At 30.5% G+C, this 22,547-nt stretch overlaps 1 protein-coding gene across 2 annotated transcripts in view; it reads left to right on the forward strand.

Moving 5' to 3' along the window:
• The window catches only part of LOC111633748 (E3 ubiquitin-protein ligase UBR5-like), a 162,629-nt gene that overhangs the window by 110,296 nt on the left and 29,786 nt on the right, over nt 1-22,547 (forward strand). For both annotated transcript variants that reach the window (XM_023378360.1, XM_023378361.1), the window contains exons 28-35: nt 143-320; nt 4,574-4,723; nt 9,688-9,802; nt 11,781-11,894; nt 13,810-14,052; nt 14,130-14,383; nt 15,962-16,184; nt 20,421-20,647. In XM_023378360.1, the coding sequence (XP_023234128.1) occupies nt 143-320; nt 4,574-4,723; nt 9,688-9,802; nt 11,781-11,894; nt 13,810-14,052; nt 14,130-14,383; nt 15,962-16,184; nt 20,421-20,647 (1,504 nt within the window). The remainder of the gene's footprint in view (nt 1-142; nt 321-4,573; nt 4,724-9,687; nt 9,803-11,780; nt 11,895-13,809; nt 14,053-14,129; nt 14,384-15,961; nt 16,185-20,420; nt 20,648-22,547) is intronic.

Below are 22,547 nucleotides of genomic sequence, written 5' to 3' on the forward strand. Positions count from 1 at the left end.
GTATTTGAAACTTGATAGCCTGATTCAGTGTTAACTCTGTTCTAATTAAAATTTTTAAAAATATGCATCAGGCTGGTGGTAAGTTCCACAATTCGCCAAAGTTTGTTCTAAGAACATTTTTGAATATGNCATTTTTTTAAAGTGTTAATGGAGCATCCCAACCTTTATTGAAATGTCGAAGAGCATTTCAAGCTCTTATTACATTAGCTGTAGAAGAATTGTGTGAGACAGCTGATTCATTAATTGCCCCTGTTCGTTTAGGAGTTGCACGGCCAACAGCACCATTTTTGTTAGTTTCATCCTGTATTGAAGCTGTACATGTAAGTAAAAATGATTATTTGAATTGAATTTATTTGAAATCAATAAGATTTTAATAAAAACATAATGCATTTAAAATTACAAAGTTGTGAGGCACTTTTTATACATACATTATTGTCACTGGAGATATTGTTTTGATTTTTCAATATCCTATTATTATTATTTTTATACAGTAGTTAGTGGGTTATACTCGGTTGATACCGGTGGCTGTGTACTAGGTAGGACCAGCGTCAAGTCATAGCAACCAAAAACTAAAATTAAATAAGTGTGTCAGTGTCTGTATTCAGGAATTTCCTAACAATATGGAATGTATTCAATATAGTGGCCTTCTGTAGTGTGATGTATGTATTTCTATTCAATTGTAATGTTTCAAGGCTTTTGTGTAGTGTGTGTGGTATGACACCTGTACAGGAGAGAACGACAGGTACGATAAGAACCCTTTCCATCCTCCACAGATGCCTTATTTCCTGGGCGAGTTCTGTGTACTTGCTAATTTTTTCAGTGCATGTGTTTTGTACATTGTGAGTGTTTGGAATGGCTATGTCTATAATGTATGTGATTTTATTGTGTTTGTCAATGAGTGTGATGTCTGGTCTGTTGTGGTAAATTGTTTTATCTGTGATTATGGCTCTGTCGTAGTACATTTTGTGCGTGTTGTTTTCCAATACTGTCTGTGGAATATACTTGTAGTATGGTTCGTGGATGTCTGCCAATTTGTGTTTCTTTGCAAGCTCTTGGTGTATTATATTTGCTACTTGATTGTGTCTATGTAAGTAATCTGTCTGTGCCAAGAGCTTGCAACCAGAAGTGATGTGTTGTATAGTTTCTGGCATGATGTGACATTTTCTGCATGTGTCATTTGTGAGTGTTGTATCTTTGAGTATGTGTTTTCTGTAGTTTTTAGTATTTATGACCTGATCCTGTATGGCAATCATGAATCCTTCCGTCTCCCCAAAGAGGCATCCCCGATCTAACCAGCTGTTTGACGCAGTTTTGTCAACAAAATCCTGGGCCAGGTCGTAAGGATGCCTGCCATGGAGAGCCTTTTGAGCCCATGATTGCTTAATGTTGTCTATGCTTTTTATATGTTGTGTCATGTCTGTATGTTGTGAGTGTAAGTTTAATGGTGTGTTATTTGAGTCTGCTAGAGTTACTGCTTTATGTAACTGTGATGTTTCTTGTTTCTTGTAGAAAAACTCTCGCAGTGACTGTATTTGTTTGTAGTGAAGGTTAACTATGTCAATCAGGCCACGTCCGCCTTCTTTACGTGGAAGGGTTAATCTTTCTGTGGCGGATTTAGGATGATGTTGTTTATGCTTAGTAAGTGTTGTTCTTGTTTTCCTTTGGAGTTGCTCGAGATCTGTGTGAGTCCAATGTATAACTCCAAAAGAGTATGTGAGTATAGGGATGACTTATGTGTTTATTGCTTTAACTATGTGTTTTGCATTTAGCTGTGTTGTGAGAATGGCATTTAACCTACTTTGGTACTCTTTAATTAATCTTTGCTTTATTTGTGTATGTTCTGTTAGTTTGGCCTGTTGGAATCCTAAATACTTGTAGAACTCGCCCTCTTTCATGGATTCAATAATGTCCCCATTTCCAAGTGCAAAATCTTCTTTTTTCAGGATTCCTTTTTTTATGTGAAGTGTTTTGCATTTGTCTAAGCCAAACTTCATTTGTATGTCCTTGGTGTATGAATGTGTAATTTGTAGGAGTTGAAGTTGTTTCTGTGTGGATGCATAAAGTTTTATGTCGTCCATGTACATGAGATGTAACAGTGTAAACTGTGTTGTTTTTTCATGTCTGATATTGTAGCCATATTGTGTGTTGTTTAACATGTTGGATAATGTGTTCAGGGCTAGGAAGAACCAGAGAGAACTCAAGGAATTTCCTTGAAAAATTCCTCGCCTAATGAATATTTCATTTGTTTGTATGGAAGTGTTACTAACCCTGAGATGCAGTGTTGTTCTCCAGTGCTGCATAGTGTTTTGGAAGAATGCAATGAGTGATGAATGTATTTTGTACATGTGTAGAATATGTAGCAGCCAACTGTGTGGAACACTGGCGAATGCTTTTCTGTAGTCTATATATGCCATGTGTATGTTTCTGTGTTGTTTGTGGCTTGCCGTAGAATGACTGAATCTATGAGTAACTGTTGTTTGCATCCCCTGTGATTTCTACGGCAACCTTTTTGTTGTTCTGTAAGAATGTCGTGTTCTTCAACATGTTTGTATATTTTGTTTGTGATACAGGATGTCAATAATTTGTACAGTGTTGGAAGACATGTAATTGGTCTGTATTGTGTGGGGTCTGTAGTGTTGTTGTTTTTAGGTTTCATGTAGGTGATGCCCTGAGTAAGAAATTTTGGCATGTCTTGTGGATTGATGATGATGTGTGTTAGATGTTTAGCTAGTTCCTGGTGCAGTGATGTAAACTTTTTGTACCAGAAATTGTGAATGTCGTCTACACCAGGTGTCTTCCAGTTGTGTGTTCTGTTAACAGCGTAGCGAATGTCGTGTATGTTTATTTCAGCACAGGGCATAGTTGGTATGTTGTGCAAGTTTCTGTTCTCCTCCTCGATCCAGCCTGCATCAACATTGTGCGTAACAGCACTAGACCAAAGAGAAGACCTATAAGTTGTGAGTTGTTCTTATGTTGGTGTGCCACTGTGCTGTGTATCAGTGTTTGTTTTGGTATTGATTTGTCTGTAGAAAAGTTTTTCATTGTTTGTGAATAATTTATTTTGTTGTTTTCGTAGTGTTTTGTATTGTTTGAGTCTACGTACTTTGGCTGCGAGTTTGTTTTAGTATATCAATGTATTCTGTAATGTGTGTGTTGTGATATTCATATTTTGTGTGTGTTTTGATTTTCTTGAAAATGTTCTTGAGTTGTTTCTTTAATTTAGGTGTTATGTTGTTTTTAGTGTATTGTGTCAGCCTGCCTAATTGCTGTCTAATGTCATTTATTTGTGTTTCTATTCTTCTCTGCCAGGCAGGTTTGTGATAGAATTGTGTTTTGTGTGTATCTGTCTGCGATTGTATTTTCAGACCAAGGTGTGTCACTACTGTGACTGCTTCAGCATGATCTAATGTATGAATGTCTGAGAGTGTAGAAATTAAATGGATGTAGTGTGGTAGTGAGTGTTTACATAATTTAGCATTTTTCCTACTACCTTAGACATGTTGATTTTTGGTGTTCATGGTCTGTGTGGGATCTGTACCTGTATATTTAGTGAGTGTTACCTGAAATATAAGTGAGAGAGCATATTAACTAAATTGATGTTTATGTTACCATCGGTGGATGAGGAAGTGTCTGTAGTATCATTAGTAGTAGTTGTGTGTGCTATAATCAGTGCTTTTTGCTGGATTATTCTGACAGGTTACGTGATCTTCATTAATGTTAAATGTTTCTGTTCGTTGATGTATCTGATGAGCAACCTGTTGTTTGATGAGTTCAAGTGTTGTTTGTGGGATAAGGTTGTTGTGTATAATTGTTCTTTTTTGATCAACAAAGCTTTGTTTGGTGACAGTGAGGTGAGGATATTGTTGTGTGAATCTATGGTGTAGTTGTTATCTGTATGCTGTCATGTTTGTTTCAAGTTTTGTGATTGCGTAGTAAGTACGGATGATAAACTTGTTCATTTCTGATGTCCATTTCATTTGTTGGCATGGTTTTCCAGCCTTTGTAGTCGTTGGATGCATTGCTACAGAAACACCAAGGCTGGGTTGGTTCCTCACATCTGTTGAGGGCATTGCAGTAGCCATGCTTTTACCACTGGTAACCAAGGGAGACTGTGGCCTATTTTTTGAACATGAGTTTCTGCCTAACCCAGGAATGTGGACCTTGTTATCCCGGGTGACATCGGAGCTGGAATCATACTTAGATCTGGTTACTACCATGATAAATATCTCCACAGAATGTGGGTGTGTGGTCACTCTTAGCTTGATTTCTCCCCATTGACCTTACTGGCATGGGTGTCCATACCAGGAGCTTGTGCTTCAGCCTGTATTGTTTTATGAATCAGTAAAATTACTGGGCTCTCCCACCACAATCAAGTGGTGACAATGGGAGAGTTATTATTATTATTTTATTTTTAAAATTTATTAATCTAGTATATTTTTCTAGTGTGCAGAATTTAATCAATTAAAATTAGAATATCTGTGTTTATATTTTTTTAATCAAAATAAATATTTATTTCTTTTGCTCAAAATTTTTAGAATAGGTTTTTTTTTCAATGTTATTAATATTCTTTTAGGGCAGTGAAGAGCTTTTTGCAGTTGATCCAATGCTGACTCGTAACAATCAACATGAAATATCAAATGGAGGAAGTTGTACTTCAGATAGTCAACAAATTTCTGTTGGACAAGTTGGTTCAACTAGAGATAGAGATGAAGAAGATCATGAGGTTTTATTTATTCTATTTAACATTAAAGCACATTATACTTTTTACATTTAGCATTTGTATGTTGATATTGTTTGGTTAGGCATGTTAATATATTCAATATTTCATTTTAAGTTAATGTTTAATCCATGCACTTTTTACAAATATCTTTATGAAACTGAGAATGTGGATGATTTATTTTATTAATTCTATTAGATAATTTTTTTCCAAAAGAATGAATATTTGTTTTTCACCTGTTTCTATTTTTTGTATGTACAGGAAATCCTCATTAATTTGAAATTCAAGGGTAAAAAAATAGTTACAACTTCAAATTATCTGAGACTTGCATATTTCTCTACAATAAGCTGAATGCCATGTAGATGATGTCATTTATTGAGCAAACAGAGTACAGCTACATATATAAATCACTACTGTTGTTAATTAATAATTATTAACAACAACATAAATAAACTGCTGGTAAACAGTATATGTCAGTTAGAACTTTGCAGGTTGCCAGATAAGTTTTATAAAAAGAAAGCAGAATTTTTGAACTGTAGCCAAAAAAGTAGTGTCATCCAAATCTAGTAGTGTAGAACTTGGAACCTGAAATCCAGCTGTAATTAATGAGAAAAGAGAAAAAAGGTAGTTGATGGGTAAGGTAACACTCAAAAATGTGTTATTGTAAAAGCCAGGGCTGTGGAGTCGCGTAAAAATCTACCGACTCCAACTCTGACTTCGACCAGGGGCGGACTAGTTACCGAAAGAGACCCAGAAATTCTGATGTCATTACGTGACCTCAGAATAAAAGATTCAATAAATAGAGTTCTAATAAAGATAGAACATAGAAACTTTTTATTTCAAAGCTAAAAGACTCCTCTGAGTAACATATAAATATGTATTTGATAATTTTTACTTTTCCGGCTGTTATATATAACGGAGGATATATAACAAAGTGTAGCGCTCGGTCAAAAAATGACCTCTCCCAAATTTTTACATTTTTGGACTCAGACCACCTTGAAATTTCGAGTTAATTAAGCAAAAGATTCAAGGTTTTTTCTATGTGTGTGGATGTTAGACTGTGTGGGGGGCATGATTTTGTTCACCCTGTTTGAAGCCTAATAATTTCTGTGGTCAAATTGGTCAGAATCAAAGTCAGATGGTTAACACAGGAGTTAGTTTTTGACTGTTGAACACAAGATTGTGTTGTTAATTAAACACTTGGCTTTTTTCCATCTTTATTCAGTTTGTACAGGTACTTCTACATGTTTCGGGCAACTTGTATCCTTGCGATGTATGTAGTATCCATTTGTTGAACTGTATACGTTATTTTTCTTTTCTTGATGGAATTCGCCGTTTCTATAACCAATAATTTGTAGTTGATTTGTTTTCTAAAACAGTGTTTTAGTATTCAGAAATACTAAAAAACAGTTTCAGAAAACAAAACAGGAGTTAGTTATTAAATGTCAAAGTGGTTGAACTAAATCATGTCCCCATATACATTCTAACATCTTAGACGAGAGCATCTAAACGTGTTTTACTGTACTATTTATAAAATGACGAAAAAGCTTACTTTGAAGATAGAGACGAGTTTTATTTTATTTTTTTAAATTTTGAACGCTAATAAAGAGTAAAATATTCATTAAGAGATATGACATATGACCCCTTTTATGTCTTCACCCTGTCGACCTTTAATTCAAAACCAAAATTTAATAGTTTTAATGCCCCTTTATACGCAAGCTACAGTGCCACATTTCATTTCTTAAACTTTACCCATTCTGAGATATTGTTTAATATCTCAGAACAGAAAGTAAAGAAATTAAACAAATTAGACGCCAACACACAAACACAATTTTTCCCCTTTTATTGACTTTTTTGAGGGGTTCGGGAGGTCTCCAAACATGTAGATTTGCAAAAAAAAACTTGAAGGGTCAAATTTGACACGATTCCAATACTTTTCCATTTTATATACATAAGTTGGTAAGTAAAAAGGAGTCAGAGTCAGTGGATTTTTTGACAACTCCGACTCCGGCTAAAACACCAAAACTCCACGACTCTGAATCCACAGCCCTGGTAAAAGCAAAATTATATTGACCAAATTAGAGGAGTTGTTCTATTATAACATGGAGGCATGTTAAGTTTAATTTAAACATGAGTTAACATATGCATATCACAATTTGGACAGAATTTTCACTTCAAATTTTAAAGTAGCCATACTTAAAACTAACTAAATTCCCTAGCATGTAAATCTCTATATTCCTGTTGGAACAAATAGTACAGTGGTAAACTAATGGGATTTTGAATTAATGAAGATTGCCTGTAATTTGAAGTGTAATGGAAAAGATTTACTTATATAAGAAGAAACAATTCTGAAAATTTTTAAAGGATTATTATTTCTATTTACTTCTTTACAAAATAATGTATAAAATAAGAACTTAAGGAATACATAAAATATGACAAACAAAATAATAAACTTCATTTCATTACATAAAATTTCCAATATTTATAGAATACAAAATTATTTTATGTATTAAGTTACTGTAAAAAAAAAAAAAAACATAAAATATAAAAATTTAATATTGGTGTAACATTCATGTTTGAATAATTCTAACAATTTTTATTAATTAAATAATTCAATAATGGAAATGCTAGAATTTTTCAAATGTATTAGTCTCAATGTTCAAATAGAGAATATAGATTATTTTAATATATATTAAGAAAAACACCCAATAAGACACTATGTTAATTGTTTAACTTATTTTTAAACTTTTAATATTTAGGAAATAAAAAATAAAAAAAAGTCTTGTTTTGGAGTCATCAAATGTAGTTAAAAAAATAGTAATTAATTTTAACAAAAAGTTGCTGTCATAATAAGATTTTCTTGGGCTGATTACTGATATTTGAGTACTAAATCAAATTGTTGCTTGTACTCATAGATACTATAATGTTAAATCTGATAACTCTAAATGACTGATATCTCAAGACAATGACTTATATATCTGATACTTAAATATCTTGTCTTGAGATATCAGTCCTTCGGAATACACTTATAAAACTTTGCTTATTGTAATCAGAGTTTTAGTTGTTATTCTGATTATCATTAGGTAATAGACATTTTTACTTTCCCGGCTGTTATATATAACAGAGGAAAGTATGGTGATCGATCAAAAAATGAACCCACAAAATTTTTACATTTTTGGACTGGATACCTTGAAATGTCAAGAAATGCAAAAGAAAAAAAAATTGGGTCTTTTTCTGTATGTATGGATGTTAGTGTGTGTTGGTGACACAACTTTATTCTCTGTTTGTAGCTTAATAACTCCTGTGCTTTTTGTCAAAAATTCTTCAAATTTTGCATGGAGGTTTGTGTATTAGGGAGATTGGTGATATTAAATTTTGGTTGTTAAAGGTCAGTGGGGTGGGAAGACAAAGGGAATCGTGTTGCTTCTTGTATAGGGATGGTCTTAATGACAATTTTACTTGTTATTAGGATTTAGAATTTTTTATAAACCCATCTCTATCCTCAAAATTATGCTTTTTGTTGCCATTTTATAATAGTTAAAAATAAAAAGAGCTTTTTTAATAAAATATGATCATAGATGGCACCACCAAATGTTGGTGGGAAAGTTAAGCAACTTGTTGCTGGATTTTTTTAAGCCTGTTTTTTCTGCTGCTATTCTTAACATATGGCTGATAACATGCATTGTCATTAGTCCTATTCAGTGTTTTAGATGTTAAAGATTGATTGTTTTAATCATTACAGTGTTTGCTTGCAGGACAGTTAAATTGCTGGTCGTCTTATTTCAGTTATATGCTAGATATTGTTAAAGATTGTACTGCAACAAACAGCTGTCAAACAAGACTAGATGGGTTTTTAAGTTATATTTTTTTCTATTGACTTAATGTGTTCTTTTAATGTCACTCAATAAAATAAGAATTTTCACTAATTGTAGTTTTATTTACTTGCTCCAATTATGTAATACTGTTGGATGAGTTAATGAACATTATTGGTTGATTATCTTAATTATTATTTGCAATTTTCAAAGTGATTACAGGTTTTACTGTTATATTATGTGATTGATGCTAGCAGATTGTCTTAGTAATATCTTATTTCTTTGGTTCTAAGATGCACTTTTTTTTGCCAATTTTTGCTTATTTGAAATAGAAATATATATTGGAATCAGTGGAATTTTTCATTTTCAGACCAAAACAATCAGAAAATCATCATAATTAGGGATCATGTGATGCATTATGCACTAGTAAAAAATGTTTTTTTGGCTGTACTGCTCACCAGTCACATTTGTTCAAATAAGTTTTGTCATTAATGTGCATTTTAATTTAAGCTCCTTTTTTTAACATTTAAAGATGATATTTTGATACAGCATTAAAAGTTATTGTATATACAGAAGAGCATGGAAATGGAACTGCCAAATGATGTTTCATGGCATTTATATCATTTTTCTAATTTGTTGTTGTTTAACAAAACTTAAAAATCTTTAAATAATTGATTTTATATTCTTTCATAAAAGAAATCTTTAAATCTGATTCCAAACTTATGATGTGTCTTAAATTCAATAGCATCTTAGAGTTGATGAAATACAGTACTGGTAGTTGATTTGTTACATTCAGCAGTCACATTCAGGATTAAAAATGCAAATATTTTTAAAATCAAATTTATTGGAAAAATTCCAAATAATACAATGAGACTTTTTTTTGTGTGAAATAAAACTGCTCAATAACAAAACAAAAATTATAATTATTATATGATTCTATTTTTCTTTTTTTGTTCATTGCCATTAAACACATTCCACTAACTGAAAGATTTTTTAACATTTTAAATTAAAAAATGAACTTTGATAAGTTATTTTATTACTTTCTTATACTAATATTTGCAGTAATGCCTGATTTCTGAATTAAATTACTAAGATGGTTTTTATTTAAACTTTGTAGTTTTCATAAAATTATTTGTTAACATCATTTATAAATTTCAGGTGGATGTAGTTGAAGGAGCAGTCAGTGAAGATCCAGATCATGAAGAAAGTGAGAGAGATGATCGCACTGAGCACTCTGAACATGACAATATTCCTCCAGAACATAATGAAGAGGGTAAAATAATGTATTAATTATAAATAGTAATTTTAAGCCAAGTATTAAAAAGATTTGAAGCTTTGTTTTTTATAATATTTGTGCAAAAAAAGGCTATTTGAGGATGTTACCAATTTTTACAATACAGAAATAAAACTAATATACAGTTGCCAAAAATATATGGTCAAATAGAAGTTAAACTAAAATATTTACTTTTAATTTAATTTTATGCAAAATAAATTTTAAGCTATTTATTAATTGTACTTTTCATTTTTGTTAACTTTTCATTAACTTGGAAAATAAAAGTACTTATTTGATTTCACAAAGAAAGTATATAATAGTATTTAATGCTTATTTTCAAGTTACTTCATTACAATTTAAGTTTTAAGAAATATATAATGATAATCTTTATTCTTTTAGATTAATTGAAAAATATAAAGATTTTACAAATATTGCTAGTAAGATATGAACTTGATGAAAATAATTAAGCATTAAAATTCTCAAGAAAATAGTGGCAATATGCAATGTATGTCAGCAGAATTTAATTTGAAAGAAAAGATATTTTTTTCAATATAATTTTGTGATGTAACAATTTGCAACAATGTATCATATCTGTGGAAGATTGTCTCAGCATAAAGGATTTTCTAAATGTAGGCAAGGGCCTCATTCTGTTGCCCTCAGGATAGTTTCTTTTGTGTGAAATTGTCAGCTTTTTTCGTCTATGGAAATAAATCAGGGACTTGGATGCAAAAACTAAGGTAGATATTCCAGAATCTTAATTTCCACTATTAGAAAGCCTGTAATAGGAGTGGCCATATGAATGCATAGTCTTGCAACACAATAGCTAAAATGTATTAAATATGACAAGTTTTGTTGCACAGTTGGGTACATATGATGCTCAGAAATATTAATTATAATATTATCCTGTGAGACAATGTAGTAGAACGATTCTATGGTCATCTTATACCACTATGAATATTATTTTTATGTGGTCAGTTTTTGTCACAATTTCTTGGAATAGGCAGTGCCTAGATGGTGCAGTTCACTAGAATACCTTTTGAATTCTGATTACAACTGGTTTCTTGTTTTATTAAGTGCAATGATATGTTTGGTGACTGTATTAGTCCTCTTCCTATAGTAGCACTTCAGTTATTGAGGGGAAGTGGTTTATTGGTGCCATTTCTACATTGAGATTCTGTGATATCCAGCATACTACAATCGTACAGTACATCATTGAGTACAATTGTATAATTGTATTTAATATTTCTTTGAGAATGGATTACGTAAATGCATCACACATACTAGCCACATACCTAGTTTTTACATTGTCCTCCATTTTTTTTTTCCTTTTTCTATTTTCAACAATAACTGGATAAATTGCATGTAGTCATACTCAAAATATGCCACTTACATTTGGTTCATGAATTATGCTGTCTCAGCCCAGTGAAATGTTGCAATTGTCCTGTATGGTAACATCTTATCATTTATACTTTCTGCAATAATCTTTTGCTTTGAATTATCGTACAACATTGAGTTTGATCCATGCTTATTGCTCTATGATGGCTATAGAGTTGTCCTATTTGATTTCTTCAATTAAACAGCATATTTACTTGACTTTGTCACCAAATACTTGTACAAGCTTGGAACTTGATATACAATACAGTACTAGCACCATATCATGTCACTTCACTAATTTATTGCACTTTGCTTAATAAGCATTGTCACTATTTTTTATCAACCTATGTATTATTTTATTCAAAATTATTATTGAAGTAAAAAAACTCAAAATTTATTACTTATCTAAACCAGAATATTGTTTTACAAATTGTTACCAAAATTATTAAATGTAATTAATGTAAATATATTACTTTGTTTTTAGTTATTCTGTCTGACAGTTTAATAATGCTTGTGTAATATACACTAACAATTTACAATGATTTATTGAACATGAAACATTTTTTCTGTAAATTTTTTATTAATTGCTGTATATAAATTATAGAAAGTGACAGTGATAGTGACAGCAATCCTGATAGTGCATCATATCAAAGTAATCAAGACAATGCTAGTGCACAAAGAAGTGCAACAACAGGAGCAACAGCTGGTTCTGATGCTGGTATGTTAACTTTTAATATTTTAAATACAAAATTTTTACTTATATTTAATATTATAAGAAATCATACAGTAGAGCGTCAGTTATCTGAAGGAATTCCAGTCGACAAATTTAAATTTTCTCCAGTGCTGTGGCACTGTAATCTTTGGCTATGTCTTTGGCTACTCAAATATTTTACATTTTTGATACTAAACTAACTTCTGAAGTATAATTTTTTATTGCTTTTATATTTTTCAATATATTTATTTTGTTTATACAAAATAAAAAAATAATTTTTAACGATACAAAGTCTTCGTTAGGCTTAACATGGACGAAAATTCAACGCGAAGCAACACGCAATGGAGAAAAATTTCAACACGGGATAAATTAATATATTTTTTCGTACATAATTGGTTATCCGAAAAATAAGTTATCCGAACAACCCCAGTCCCCAATTGATTCAGATAAACGACGCTGTACTGTATATCCATATGACTATTACTACACCACAAAATTACATTATGTGTACCTGAACCTTCTTTTTCAGATTTACAATGAAATGAAGTTTTTGCCAAATGTTTTAATCAATTGAATACTTTTTTTACCTATTTAATCATGAATTCTTTGAGAAGTATAATAGTTTTCATCATTGTAAAAAGAGAAGACACTGAGGTCGGCGTTATGTGTGTGTTTTTTTAATTGCTAATACTTTCGATGAACATATATTGTTACAACTCGCTATGGTCCCAAGCGGTTATGCTCAAGAGCTGTAAGGATCGAAAAATCGTTTTCATATGGGAGTCTCTTCTTACTACCACCTTGGACACGTGCAACATTCCAACTCTCGAGCTGCTCAGTGTATGGGTCACACTATACAAGCAATTAAGTAAAAATTAGCATTCTCCAGAATGCGTATAGTGTGTGTCTAGATCTGCGCATGCACATATTTGCACATCATGGAGCTTTCTGCTCGTTCATTTTTCAAACATTTTTGAATATTTCTGTCGTGTTCCTAACGACTTTGACTAAAGTTTCAACTTAAATTTAAGCGTTCTATTCCAAATCGGATTATTTCCGTTTAATTCTTTTGGTAAATCTTCGTATTCGCCTGATGACGACGACTATATGTTCGTCGAAAGTACTAGCGATTAAAAAAACGCACACGTAACACCGACCCCAGTGTCTTCTCTTTTTACAATATAGTATTTTGGTGTGATCGTCGGCATATTGATCACAGTTTTCATCATCATGAATTCTTTGAGAAGTATAATAGTTTTATAAAATAATGACTTTTTTACATTAAAAAGAATCTAAAATGAACAATGATAAATGATGATAAAATAAAAAGCTCATGTTTTGTTTGTAAATTGCTTATTTTTTTATTACATTGAAGTTGTGGATTCTATCAAGCATTTTTCTACAGGATATATGTACTGTATTTTTTTAATGTGGCAGTCTTTGAAACATATCAACTGTCAAAAAGAGGGATAGATGTATTCAATGTTCACAGTAAATAAAATGCTGTTTTATTATGTCAATATTCCACACCCTAAGAAATGTGAGGGTCAAGGAATTCAAAACAAAAATTTGAATGGGAAACCTGTATACAGGAAGTGATGTTTTTCTACAACAATTTATGATATCAAAATGTAGTTGTTGATCTTTGAATTTATAAATGATACTTCAGTCCATAATTTAAGACAGGGGTTTTAGAAGAAAATTATTTGAGATAAATGTTAAAAAAATAGAGAATTTAAGCTGAAAATGCAGGAGAAAAAATACATTTTGAGATAAACATGTTTGAGATACAGGTTCAACTGTATTTGTTTGTCATAAAAATATTGTATAATTTGAACATCTGAATGCTTTATATACTTTATATGCTAGTCAATATACTTTGATTTTAAAATAGTACCATATTGAATTTATTTATTTTTAGGAATTGCTAGCATTCCCTACTTTTCAGAAGATGATTCGGCAGAATCTTCAAATGCAGAAGATGAAGAAGAAAGTGAAGCAGGAGAGACTGAACCTGATACAGAAGAACTGGCTTTTCTTGATGAACAATTAGAAAGAAGAAGCACAACTGGAAATACTGGTCCTAGACCTAATTTAGCTCCTCAACATATGCAGTGGGCTCTTCGTCAGCGAGAATCTGGTCGAGGTGCAATCAGTAATTCTGGTACAGATCTGTTTTTAGATTTTGAAATATGCTTGTTAGAGTTTGAAATATGTTTATAATAATGATTTTATTTTCAGGTTCAAGTGGTTTAATATATATAGATCCTTCATCATTACGTAGAACTACAGCTGGAACTACTTCTGTAGCAGCAGCAGTAACTCAAGAATGTACTATAACCATGGCAACAACAACAGTCTGTCTGTCTCGTGCTTTTGCCATTGTAATTCATCAGATAGCAGATTTATTGACTATGTTACAAGATTATCATGCTTTAGTGCCAAGTTTGCCAAGAGTGCTAGATGTTTCATATCAGGAATCAATAAATTTACAAGTAATATTTTTTAATCAAAGATTTTTTTAAAATTTGTTTAATTGTTTAATAAGATTTAATATGATGTTTCTTTGATGTTTTATAAGATTTAGTTTTAAAAGTAAAAACATGTAATTTTGAAATTTTATATTTAAAATGAAAAATTATAACTTTCTATAAATATCTAGTTTAAAAAATATGAAAATATAAATATTAAAAACCAAAATTGTTGGGTTTTGGAAATGTTCTTGATTAATTGGAATTGGATCTAATAAATTTAATAATTATAAAAATTTGCTATTACACTTAAGTGATATTGCTATTTATTAGAGCAAGTTATTAATTCATTTAGAGAATTGTGTGGTAGAAAATAGCTTAGTTACACTCGAATGCATCCCAAGACAAAATGAGCTATTCTTTTAAACAATTTCAAATTAATAATGCATTTGTTTAATAATTAAACTTATTAACAAATGAGTATAGTACGTATTTCAACAGTACAATATCAAATTTCTTATAATTGTCATAAAGATTTATTAACTAAGCTTAACTTTGATTAATGGAAAATATATTGTAATCAATAATTTCAAGTTTTGGTCTTTATCTTTTCTTCTCTTAAGACGAAAATTATCTTCTGAAGAAGTTTTTTTTTTATAATTTCTATAGAAAGTTGTTGTCAATTCAACATAATTATATTCTATAGAAAACTTTTATTAAGTAAATTAGTATATAACTTAAATACCAACTGTACTTGTAAAGAAAGCCTTCAGTTTGATTTTAATAATAATTTATTATGGATTTATCTATGCTGTATGAATAGAAATTATTATTATTATTTTTTTTTTTTTAAGATCTTAACATGAATAAAAGACATCTAAATTATTAGCTTATAAATAATTGAAGAATTGAAATTAATATTTATTATCTTAGCAAACATGAATTATTTATTTTATTTTGTAATTATTCTACTATTTTTGGTAATACAAGTAAACTATAAAACATAACTGCAGCTTTGAATTGGTAAAAGTCATAGTACTGATCATCTTTTAAGCTATAATATTTTATAGAAAAGAATAATATCATAGCATACATATTACAAAATACAGTTACTTATTTTAATAGAAATCTGAACTTTTTGGCCTACATAAGCTATTTTAATTAGAAATTATATTTGAAAATTTATGCACTCTAAATAAGTTCTTCAATTGTAACAGTCTATATCCATGGCAGCTAAACTGTGGCTCTTCTAGACTCTTACTGTAGATTCCATACAGCTTACTTATACAATTTTTTTTTTATAAACTTAAACGTATATAATGCTGTTCTAATAGATAATGCAGCTCTTAGTATTTCTGATAAACAATACATGGTTTCTATTGTGACAAGGTTTAGCCATTTGTGTTCTATTTTTAAAACAGCTGATATTGATGTAGAAGGTTTACAAGTTTTTAATTTGTTTTAATCTTAGCTTTTACTGCATGCTTTACTGGTTTTTCATAAACTCTAATTAAAAATTAATATTCAGTAATAAAACATGACTTAATGAAAAAATTTAATTAATTATAATACTTTAATATATGCTTATAAAATTTTATATAGCTATATCTTGAATATCATCTAAAACCAATTTGGGAATGGTTAGTTACTGTAATGGATTCTACAGAAGCACAATTAAGATTTGGTTGTGCACTGACAAATAGTTCCGATCCTGCACATCCTGCACATCCCCTTCATTCTCAGCACCTAAGGCCAGGTCGAAGAGGAGAAGAAGGTCGTTCTCAGGGTTTAGACAATCGGCGAAGAGGAAGAATAGTAACTTCTGGTAATAATTTATAATAGTCATATAAAAGTATTTCTTATAAATTTGAATATAAAAATAAAATAGAATTAATGACAATTAAAAAATATAATACTTAAAATACCATGAAAAAATATTATCTTAAATTTTTCTAGTTGAAAACTTAACTGAATGTTTATTCATGTTTTAATTTTTATATCATACCATAAAATTTTATGAAATAAAGTTATCTTCATATTCAAAATTATCTTAAATTTGAAATCTATAGAATTAGCAGTGTTATTTAAGATAATTTATTTTTGGTAGTGATGTAACAAATATTCGGTTACTATTCGGTATTCGGCCTATTTTTCACAATTCGGCCGAATACCGAATATTTAATCACTATTTGGCCGAATACCGAATACCTAAAAGCAGGAGTAATAAATAACAAAAACACAGTAAATTAATCATTTTGTTATTTAGATTTAATGTTATTGAGTTAGTGTTGTTTGTTTATATTTATTTATAACTTGTAACATGCACAAAATAAAAAAGAAAATAATATTAGTCACATGTATTCACAATTTATAATTACAAAGATCAGCACACGTACACGTCTATCGTTGGAGAATCCTCACACATCTGAGGGTCTGACCCTGCCTATCCTTCTTTTCAAGTGCTCATCTTTGCTCTTTCCTTTCTCTTTCCTCTATTGCTCTAATCCACATACGCCTCTGCATACATCATAATACGCGCTCACGATACTTTTGATTCGTCACTTTTCCGTCGTAGAGTTTCCATTTTACAATCACATGACAGCCTGGTGATAATGGAGAAAAGAGACAAACAGGACGTCGATATAAGTCACAGTTATGATTTCACAGATTCGAGACAGCTTGATAGCCCAAACGGCCCCAGGCTTTCGCCTGTGCACGCTAAGTGACTTTCATTACAAGCATTTAGCTTTCTGAAGTCTATGACAACAATTGTTTGGCATTGAAGGCCACGAATTTCATGCCAATAAGCTGCCTCGACTTGTTCAATTATGTTTTTGGCTCATTTTTAATTTATTTTCACATTTTCACTTCACGGTCCTTCTCTGTTCTTTTTCCGTTATTTATACGTATAGGTCATTTCATTGTTATCCACATTTTATATCATCATTTATCACATACTTTCATGACACTCTTGTCTGTCCACTACAACTGCCAAGAATTAACGCGATTGGCAAAGCGTAGTGACAGCGGACCAATAGAGAGCAGGATCCTTGCCATAATGTGGTTTGCGCGCCAATTTTTGTACGTGCGTTAATCAAGCAGAATAGTTTGGCCGAATATTCAGTATTCGGCCTGAGGCAGAATATACTATTCGTTACAACACTAATTTTTGGATATTCTAAATATTAAAGATTATGTAATTCAGGTTTTACCCATTTCCATAGAGTTGCTAATATTGCTGTAGACACAATATTTTGAAGTAATGTCATTATTGGTTTAATTAAATCTTATGTTTTTAAAGCTTTGCTGCTCATATTCTTTCCCAAATTATTTTTCATAAAATGTGACAACACAATGTTAACATAAGCAAACATTGGCCAGCATTTTAAGAGTTTTTTTTTAATAACTAATTTTTTTTCTAATAAATAATAATCTAATAGCTTTGTCTTAAAAGCCATTCAACAGTTATGCATATTTTGAGATTGAATAAAAATAAAATTACAAAATGGCAATGAAATAGAAGTGTCTCATTAAGCTGATCAAAGATTTCAAAATTTTATAATATTAGATGCATTGAGAGTATGATAGTATGAAGAGTTTAGAAGAATTATTTGTTTTGTCACTTAAGAGTTATCTTGGTTTAAGCATGTCATTACCGGATAGATATTAAATGCTAACAGATGGATTCTGCAGAATAAGTTAGTTCTAATTAGGGAAGAATTCTCATTAGTTCTTCTAGATTATTTATACATGTATATCTTCAACAGATGTTTGATTATTATAAATGTCTATGTCGATAATAACAACAATATTTGGATGTGGATTTTGAGCTTATTTAATTTCTCTTATTTTCTCTTATTTAAAATTTTACATTTTTATGTATTTATTGTATTGCACTGCTCAATATACAGCAGAATCTGTTTGTTGTAATTACTTTGGGACTTGCCTATACTAAGGATAAAAAATTGACTGATAATGTTAAGATGGATCGGTAAACAAGACTATAACTAATGAAAATTCTGATTTTATGTACTCCAGCATCAAAAGGCCTTGTTAAAATAATTAAAAAATATGTAATTTAAGATTTATTAATTATAATTACAATTACTGTTAATTAATATAATTCATCCAGCCTGTAATTAAAGTAAGGAAATGCCACAACTTAAACTACTGCATACAAATGATTAAACATTTTATCATTTGATTTAACATTTATTGTTTAAGGCATTAGTTGAAACTGATAATGATTGCATGTTATCAACAACACATTAATGTTTATAGGGCAAAAAGATATCTTCACATAAATAGAAATTTTTAAGCTAAGTCTGATTACAATACATAAAATTTTACTAGGACATTGTGCGACTTTGTCGTATTGCAATAGAATTGAGGCATAGCCAGGAAGAAAGAAGTGATCTCTGTACCTGTTAGGCATAGAACAGGTGATCCTTGTACCTGATGGATGTGGATAGGTGAATTTGCACTTGCTGCCACAAAAGAGGCTATCCTTGTATCTGCTGGCTATCAGAGAGGTGGTCCTTACACCTGCCAGCCATGGGGGAGACAATTTTTGCACTTGCTGACATGAAGAGGTGAACTTGTGTTTTGTTCGTTTTTGCACTTATTCTTCATTAGAGCATGCATTTCTGTTTTATTTTTGACTTGTAGGTCTAAATTTCTTCTAGGTGCACTCAGTCATATCAGAGAGCATGGACATTGTCATTTTAATACCTCTGTATATTGAAAACAAAGTCATGAACTCCTAGTTTTTAATTTTAAATGGACTTTTATTACATTTTTGGATTCCTCATTGCAATAAACAGAAAATAGCAAAGCTTTATTAAAATTGGCCTTTTAAATTTTGAGAATGAACTACTCAATTCTATAGGCCCATAGAAGGCATGCTTGCAGCCATGGGATATGGCTCAACAAAGCCACGTGATTTGTGTGATATAGCTTTGTCATGCACACTTATGATATGACCTTATATCTTGAAAATGAAGTCCTGGACACCCATTTTTATTACATTCTTGGATTCCTCATCACAATTAATGAAAAATGGCAAAGTTTAATCAAAATGAAATAGATTTTGAGAACAAACACAATTCTGTAAGCCACACAAAAGAGACTTTGCTAATGCTCCACCTCAATAAAATTAATTTAACTTGGGTGTTCTGGGATGTGCTAATTTTGATAACATTAAATGATTGATGACAATACGATTATAATAAGTAGATTCTACTGAATTTGTAAGTTGGAGATGATTAGCATATGCTGAAAAACTAAACAAAAGGAATGTATTCTTGGTTTTTTTAACTAGGCAATATTTAATTTTGGTTTAAAAAAATTATTAAATGTCATAAATATGTTTTAAATATGATGATTGATTTTAATGATATATTTCTATGTAGATGAGTTTTCATTGTTTAAATTTTATATTGTTATATGCTTTTACATGGAACTTTTATTGTTAATAGAGGATGGTAATCTCTTGTCATTGGGCTCTGTCCATGTATAATTTAGAATAAATAAGATTATTCTATATGAAATTTTTTGTCATATACAATTTAAAAAATTAATAAATGTAAAGATATAATAGTCTCTAAAATATATGAATTTGAAAGTGATATAAAAAAACTTGATCAGTAATGATTACATAATAAAAAAAATATAGGATCTACAATAAAGGAAATGATTTATTAGAGAGAAAACAGTTGGGAATATGGTGTTTTATAAACATTTTCCTAAATTTATTTTATTACTTGATAATTTTAAAATTAATTTTTATTGAAAATAGTAGATACATATTAAATTCTTGAAATTTCATAAGATGGAGAAAATGCTTTAGTTTTTACAGACAGCTTATGAAGAAAATATCTTTTCTTGGATAGTAACTATTGTAAATAAATTGCAATTATTATTGCTTGAAAGACTACAATTATTGTCTACTGTAAAACAAATTTAATAGACATAAATTAAAATGAGTTTAGTAATTATAAGTTATATAATATAGAATGTGATTCTTAAAGTAAATGAATTAATATTAATTTTACATTTTTAGGTTCTGATGGTGTATCAGCACGTCGAGATTTTCTGTCATATGCATTATCATTAATGAGAGCACATAACAATGAGCATTTTGATTCACTACCAGTTATTGATGTATCAGCTCTTAAACATATTGCATATGTTTTTGATGCTTTGATATATTATATGCGCTCTGGAATGGATGGTACTGATTCAGAAGTGTTAAGAGAAGGATTTTCAGTTGATCCTTGGAATGATCAAGTAAGTACTAATATAAAACTAATAATTTCAAAACTTACTATGCAATATTTAAAAATGTTGCTAGATATCTTGATTTTTTTCATTAATAATGTTATAGGATTGATGATAAAATTTATGCATTTTAATTCAATTTTCTCAAAGCATATGTTTCAATTTCAATAGACCCTTAAAACTTTGTTTTCAGTTTAATTAATTGCAAGATGATGTCATCATATTTTTGTCCAATCTATAAAAATTATAGATCATTTAGAGACAGAAAAATATGAGAGCAGTTTCAAATGAAAACAATTTTGTTAAGACACATTTATTGCACATTAGGCAATTACATTTGTATTATTTGTTGTCATAATTTCCTTCTCTTTTAATCTGTTTTTTCCAATGTATGATTAGTGGCTGGATTCTCTCCTATTATATTTTTAGGTTGCTTTGAAGCACTTCTTGCTCCATTGTTTCATGTCATTGTCACTTTAAAAATGCATTTAACTAAATACTTTTTGTAATGGCCTAGAAAAAGTGATAATTGCTGAGGAATACGGTCTGATGGGTAGGCTAGATGCTATAGCATCTCCAGTTTGTTTTGTGATTGTGGATACCATTTGGCTTGAGAAATACAGCTGCACATCGTTACAGACAGACTTGAGAGTGATTTGTAACATTTGCTGTTGAAAGATGAATCCCTGGTCTTTGGTCCTAATGAATAGAAACATATAATGTTCCTATTCCTTGCAGATGAGGATTCTACAGAAGGATATACATTTTTCAAAAACAGAAATTTCTCTAAAAGCTTTTGGATTATTATTTTTTAATGCCATTAAATTAATACAATAATGTATCAACAAATTGCTAATAACACTCATTTATATTTCTTAATGGAATTTTAATGTGAGAGGACCCTTTATTTATTAGTTGCAGATTCCCCATTCAATTTTTGGCATCAAGAAATTAGTCAACCTAGCTAAAATGGAAAATTATAAAATCTCATTCAGGTGGAAAAGGTTTACTTTTTTACAGTTACTGTTACAATGCCTAAAACATTTTAAAATTTTAAAAGAACAGATTAAACAGAAAACAAATAATAAAATTTTCACAAAAGATGTTGATGTTACTGGTACCAAATATGGCAGAAAGCATCACTGCCCAAATTTTTGTCAGCTGAAAATGTGAATTTGGCAAACAAAAAATGATTTATGAGTATCAAAGTAACTTATTATGTGTGAAAGAGCATGTTTTCTGAAAGTCAAGGACTGCCTTTACATCATATCAAAGAGAAATGAATGAATTTTTTTAGGTTTACAAATTTATAAATATTAGGGATAGTCAAATGAAAACGAGACAGATGGGAAAAAAGTAAGTAAACTGTCTATTATTTCAAAAGTAATTGCCATAACTGTTAATATATTTATCCCACTGTGAGACAAGACGGTCAATGCCGTCATAGAAAAATGTTTGTAGTTGCCACGGAACCATGATTGTACCCAGGCGTGCATCTTTTCGTCTGAAGCAAATTGATGGCCACGAATGTCTTTCTTCGGGGCTCCAAAAATATGGAAATCGCTTAGGGAGAAATCAGGACTGTATGGAGGATGTGTATGGACTACACTGCAGAAGTTTCCAGCGAAACTTCTGCAGCGTAGTCAAAACAATCTTGGTAACATATGAGTGGGCATTATCCTGCAACAGAATGATGCTGTCTGTCAACATTCCTGTATGTTTGGATTTGATGGCACACTTCAATTTTTGCATAGTTTCTATGTACCGCTGTGCGTTAATTGTGGCTCTGTGTTCCAGAAAGTCAACGAGCAGCCGACCTCCATAGTGATGGTGGATGCACACACGACTTGCCGACCTCACTTCGAGCATGTCTAATTGACAAATGGCACAGCAGTGAACATTTACGCTG

The sequence above is a fragment of the Centruroides sculpturatus genome, unplaced genomic scaffold (assembly GCF_000671375.1).
Source record: "Centruroides sculpturatus isolate CEXI.00-Female unplaced genomic scaffold, Cexi_2.0 scaffold812, whole genome shotgun sequence".
Taxonomy (NCBI): domain Eukaryota; kingdom Metazoa; phylum Arthropoda; class Arachnida; order Scorpiones; family Buthidae; genus Centruroides; species Centruroides sculpturatus.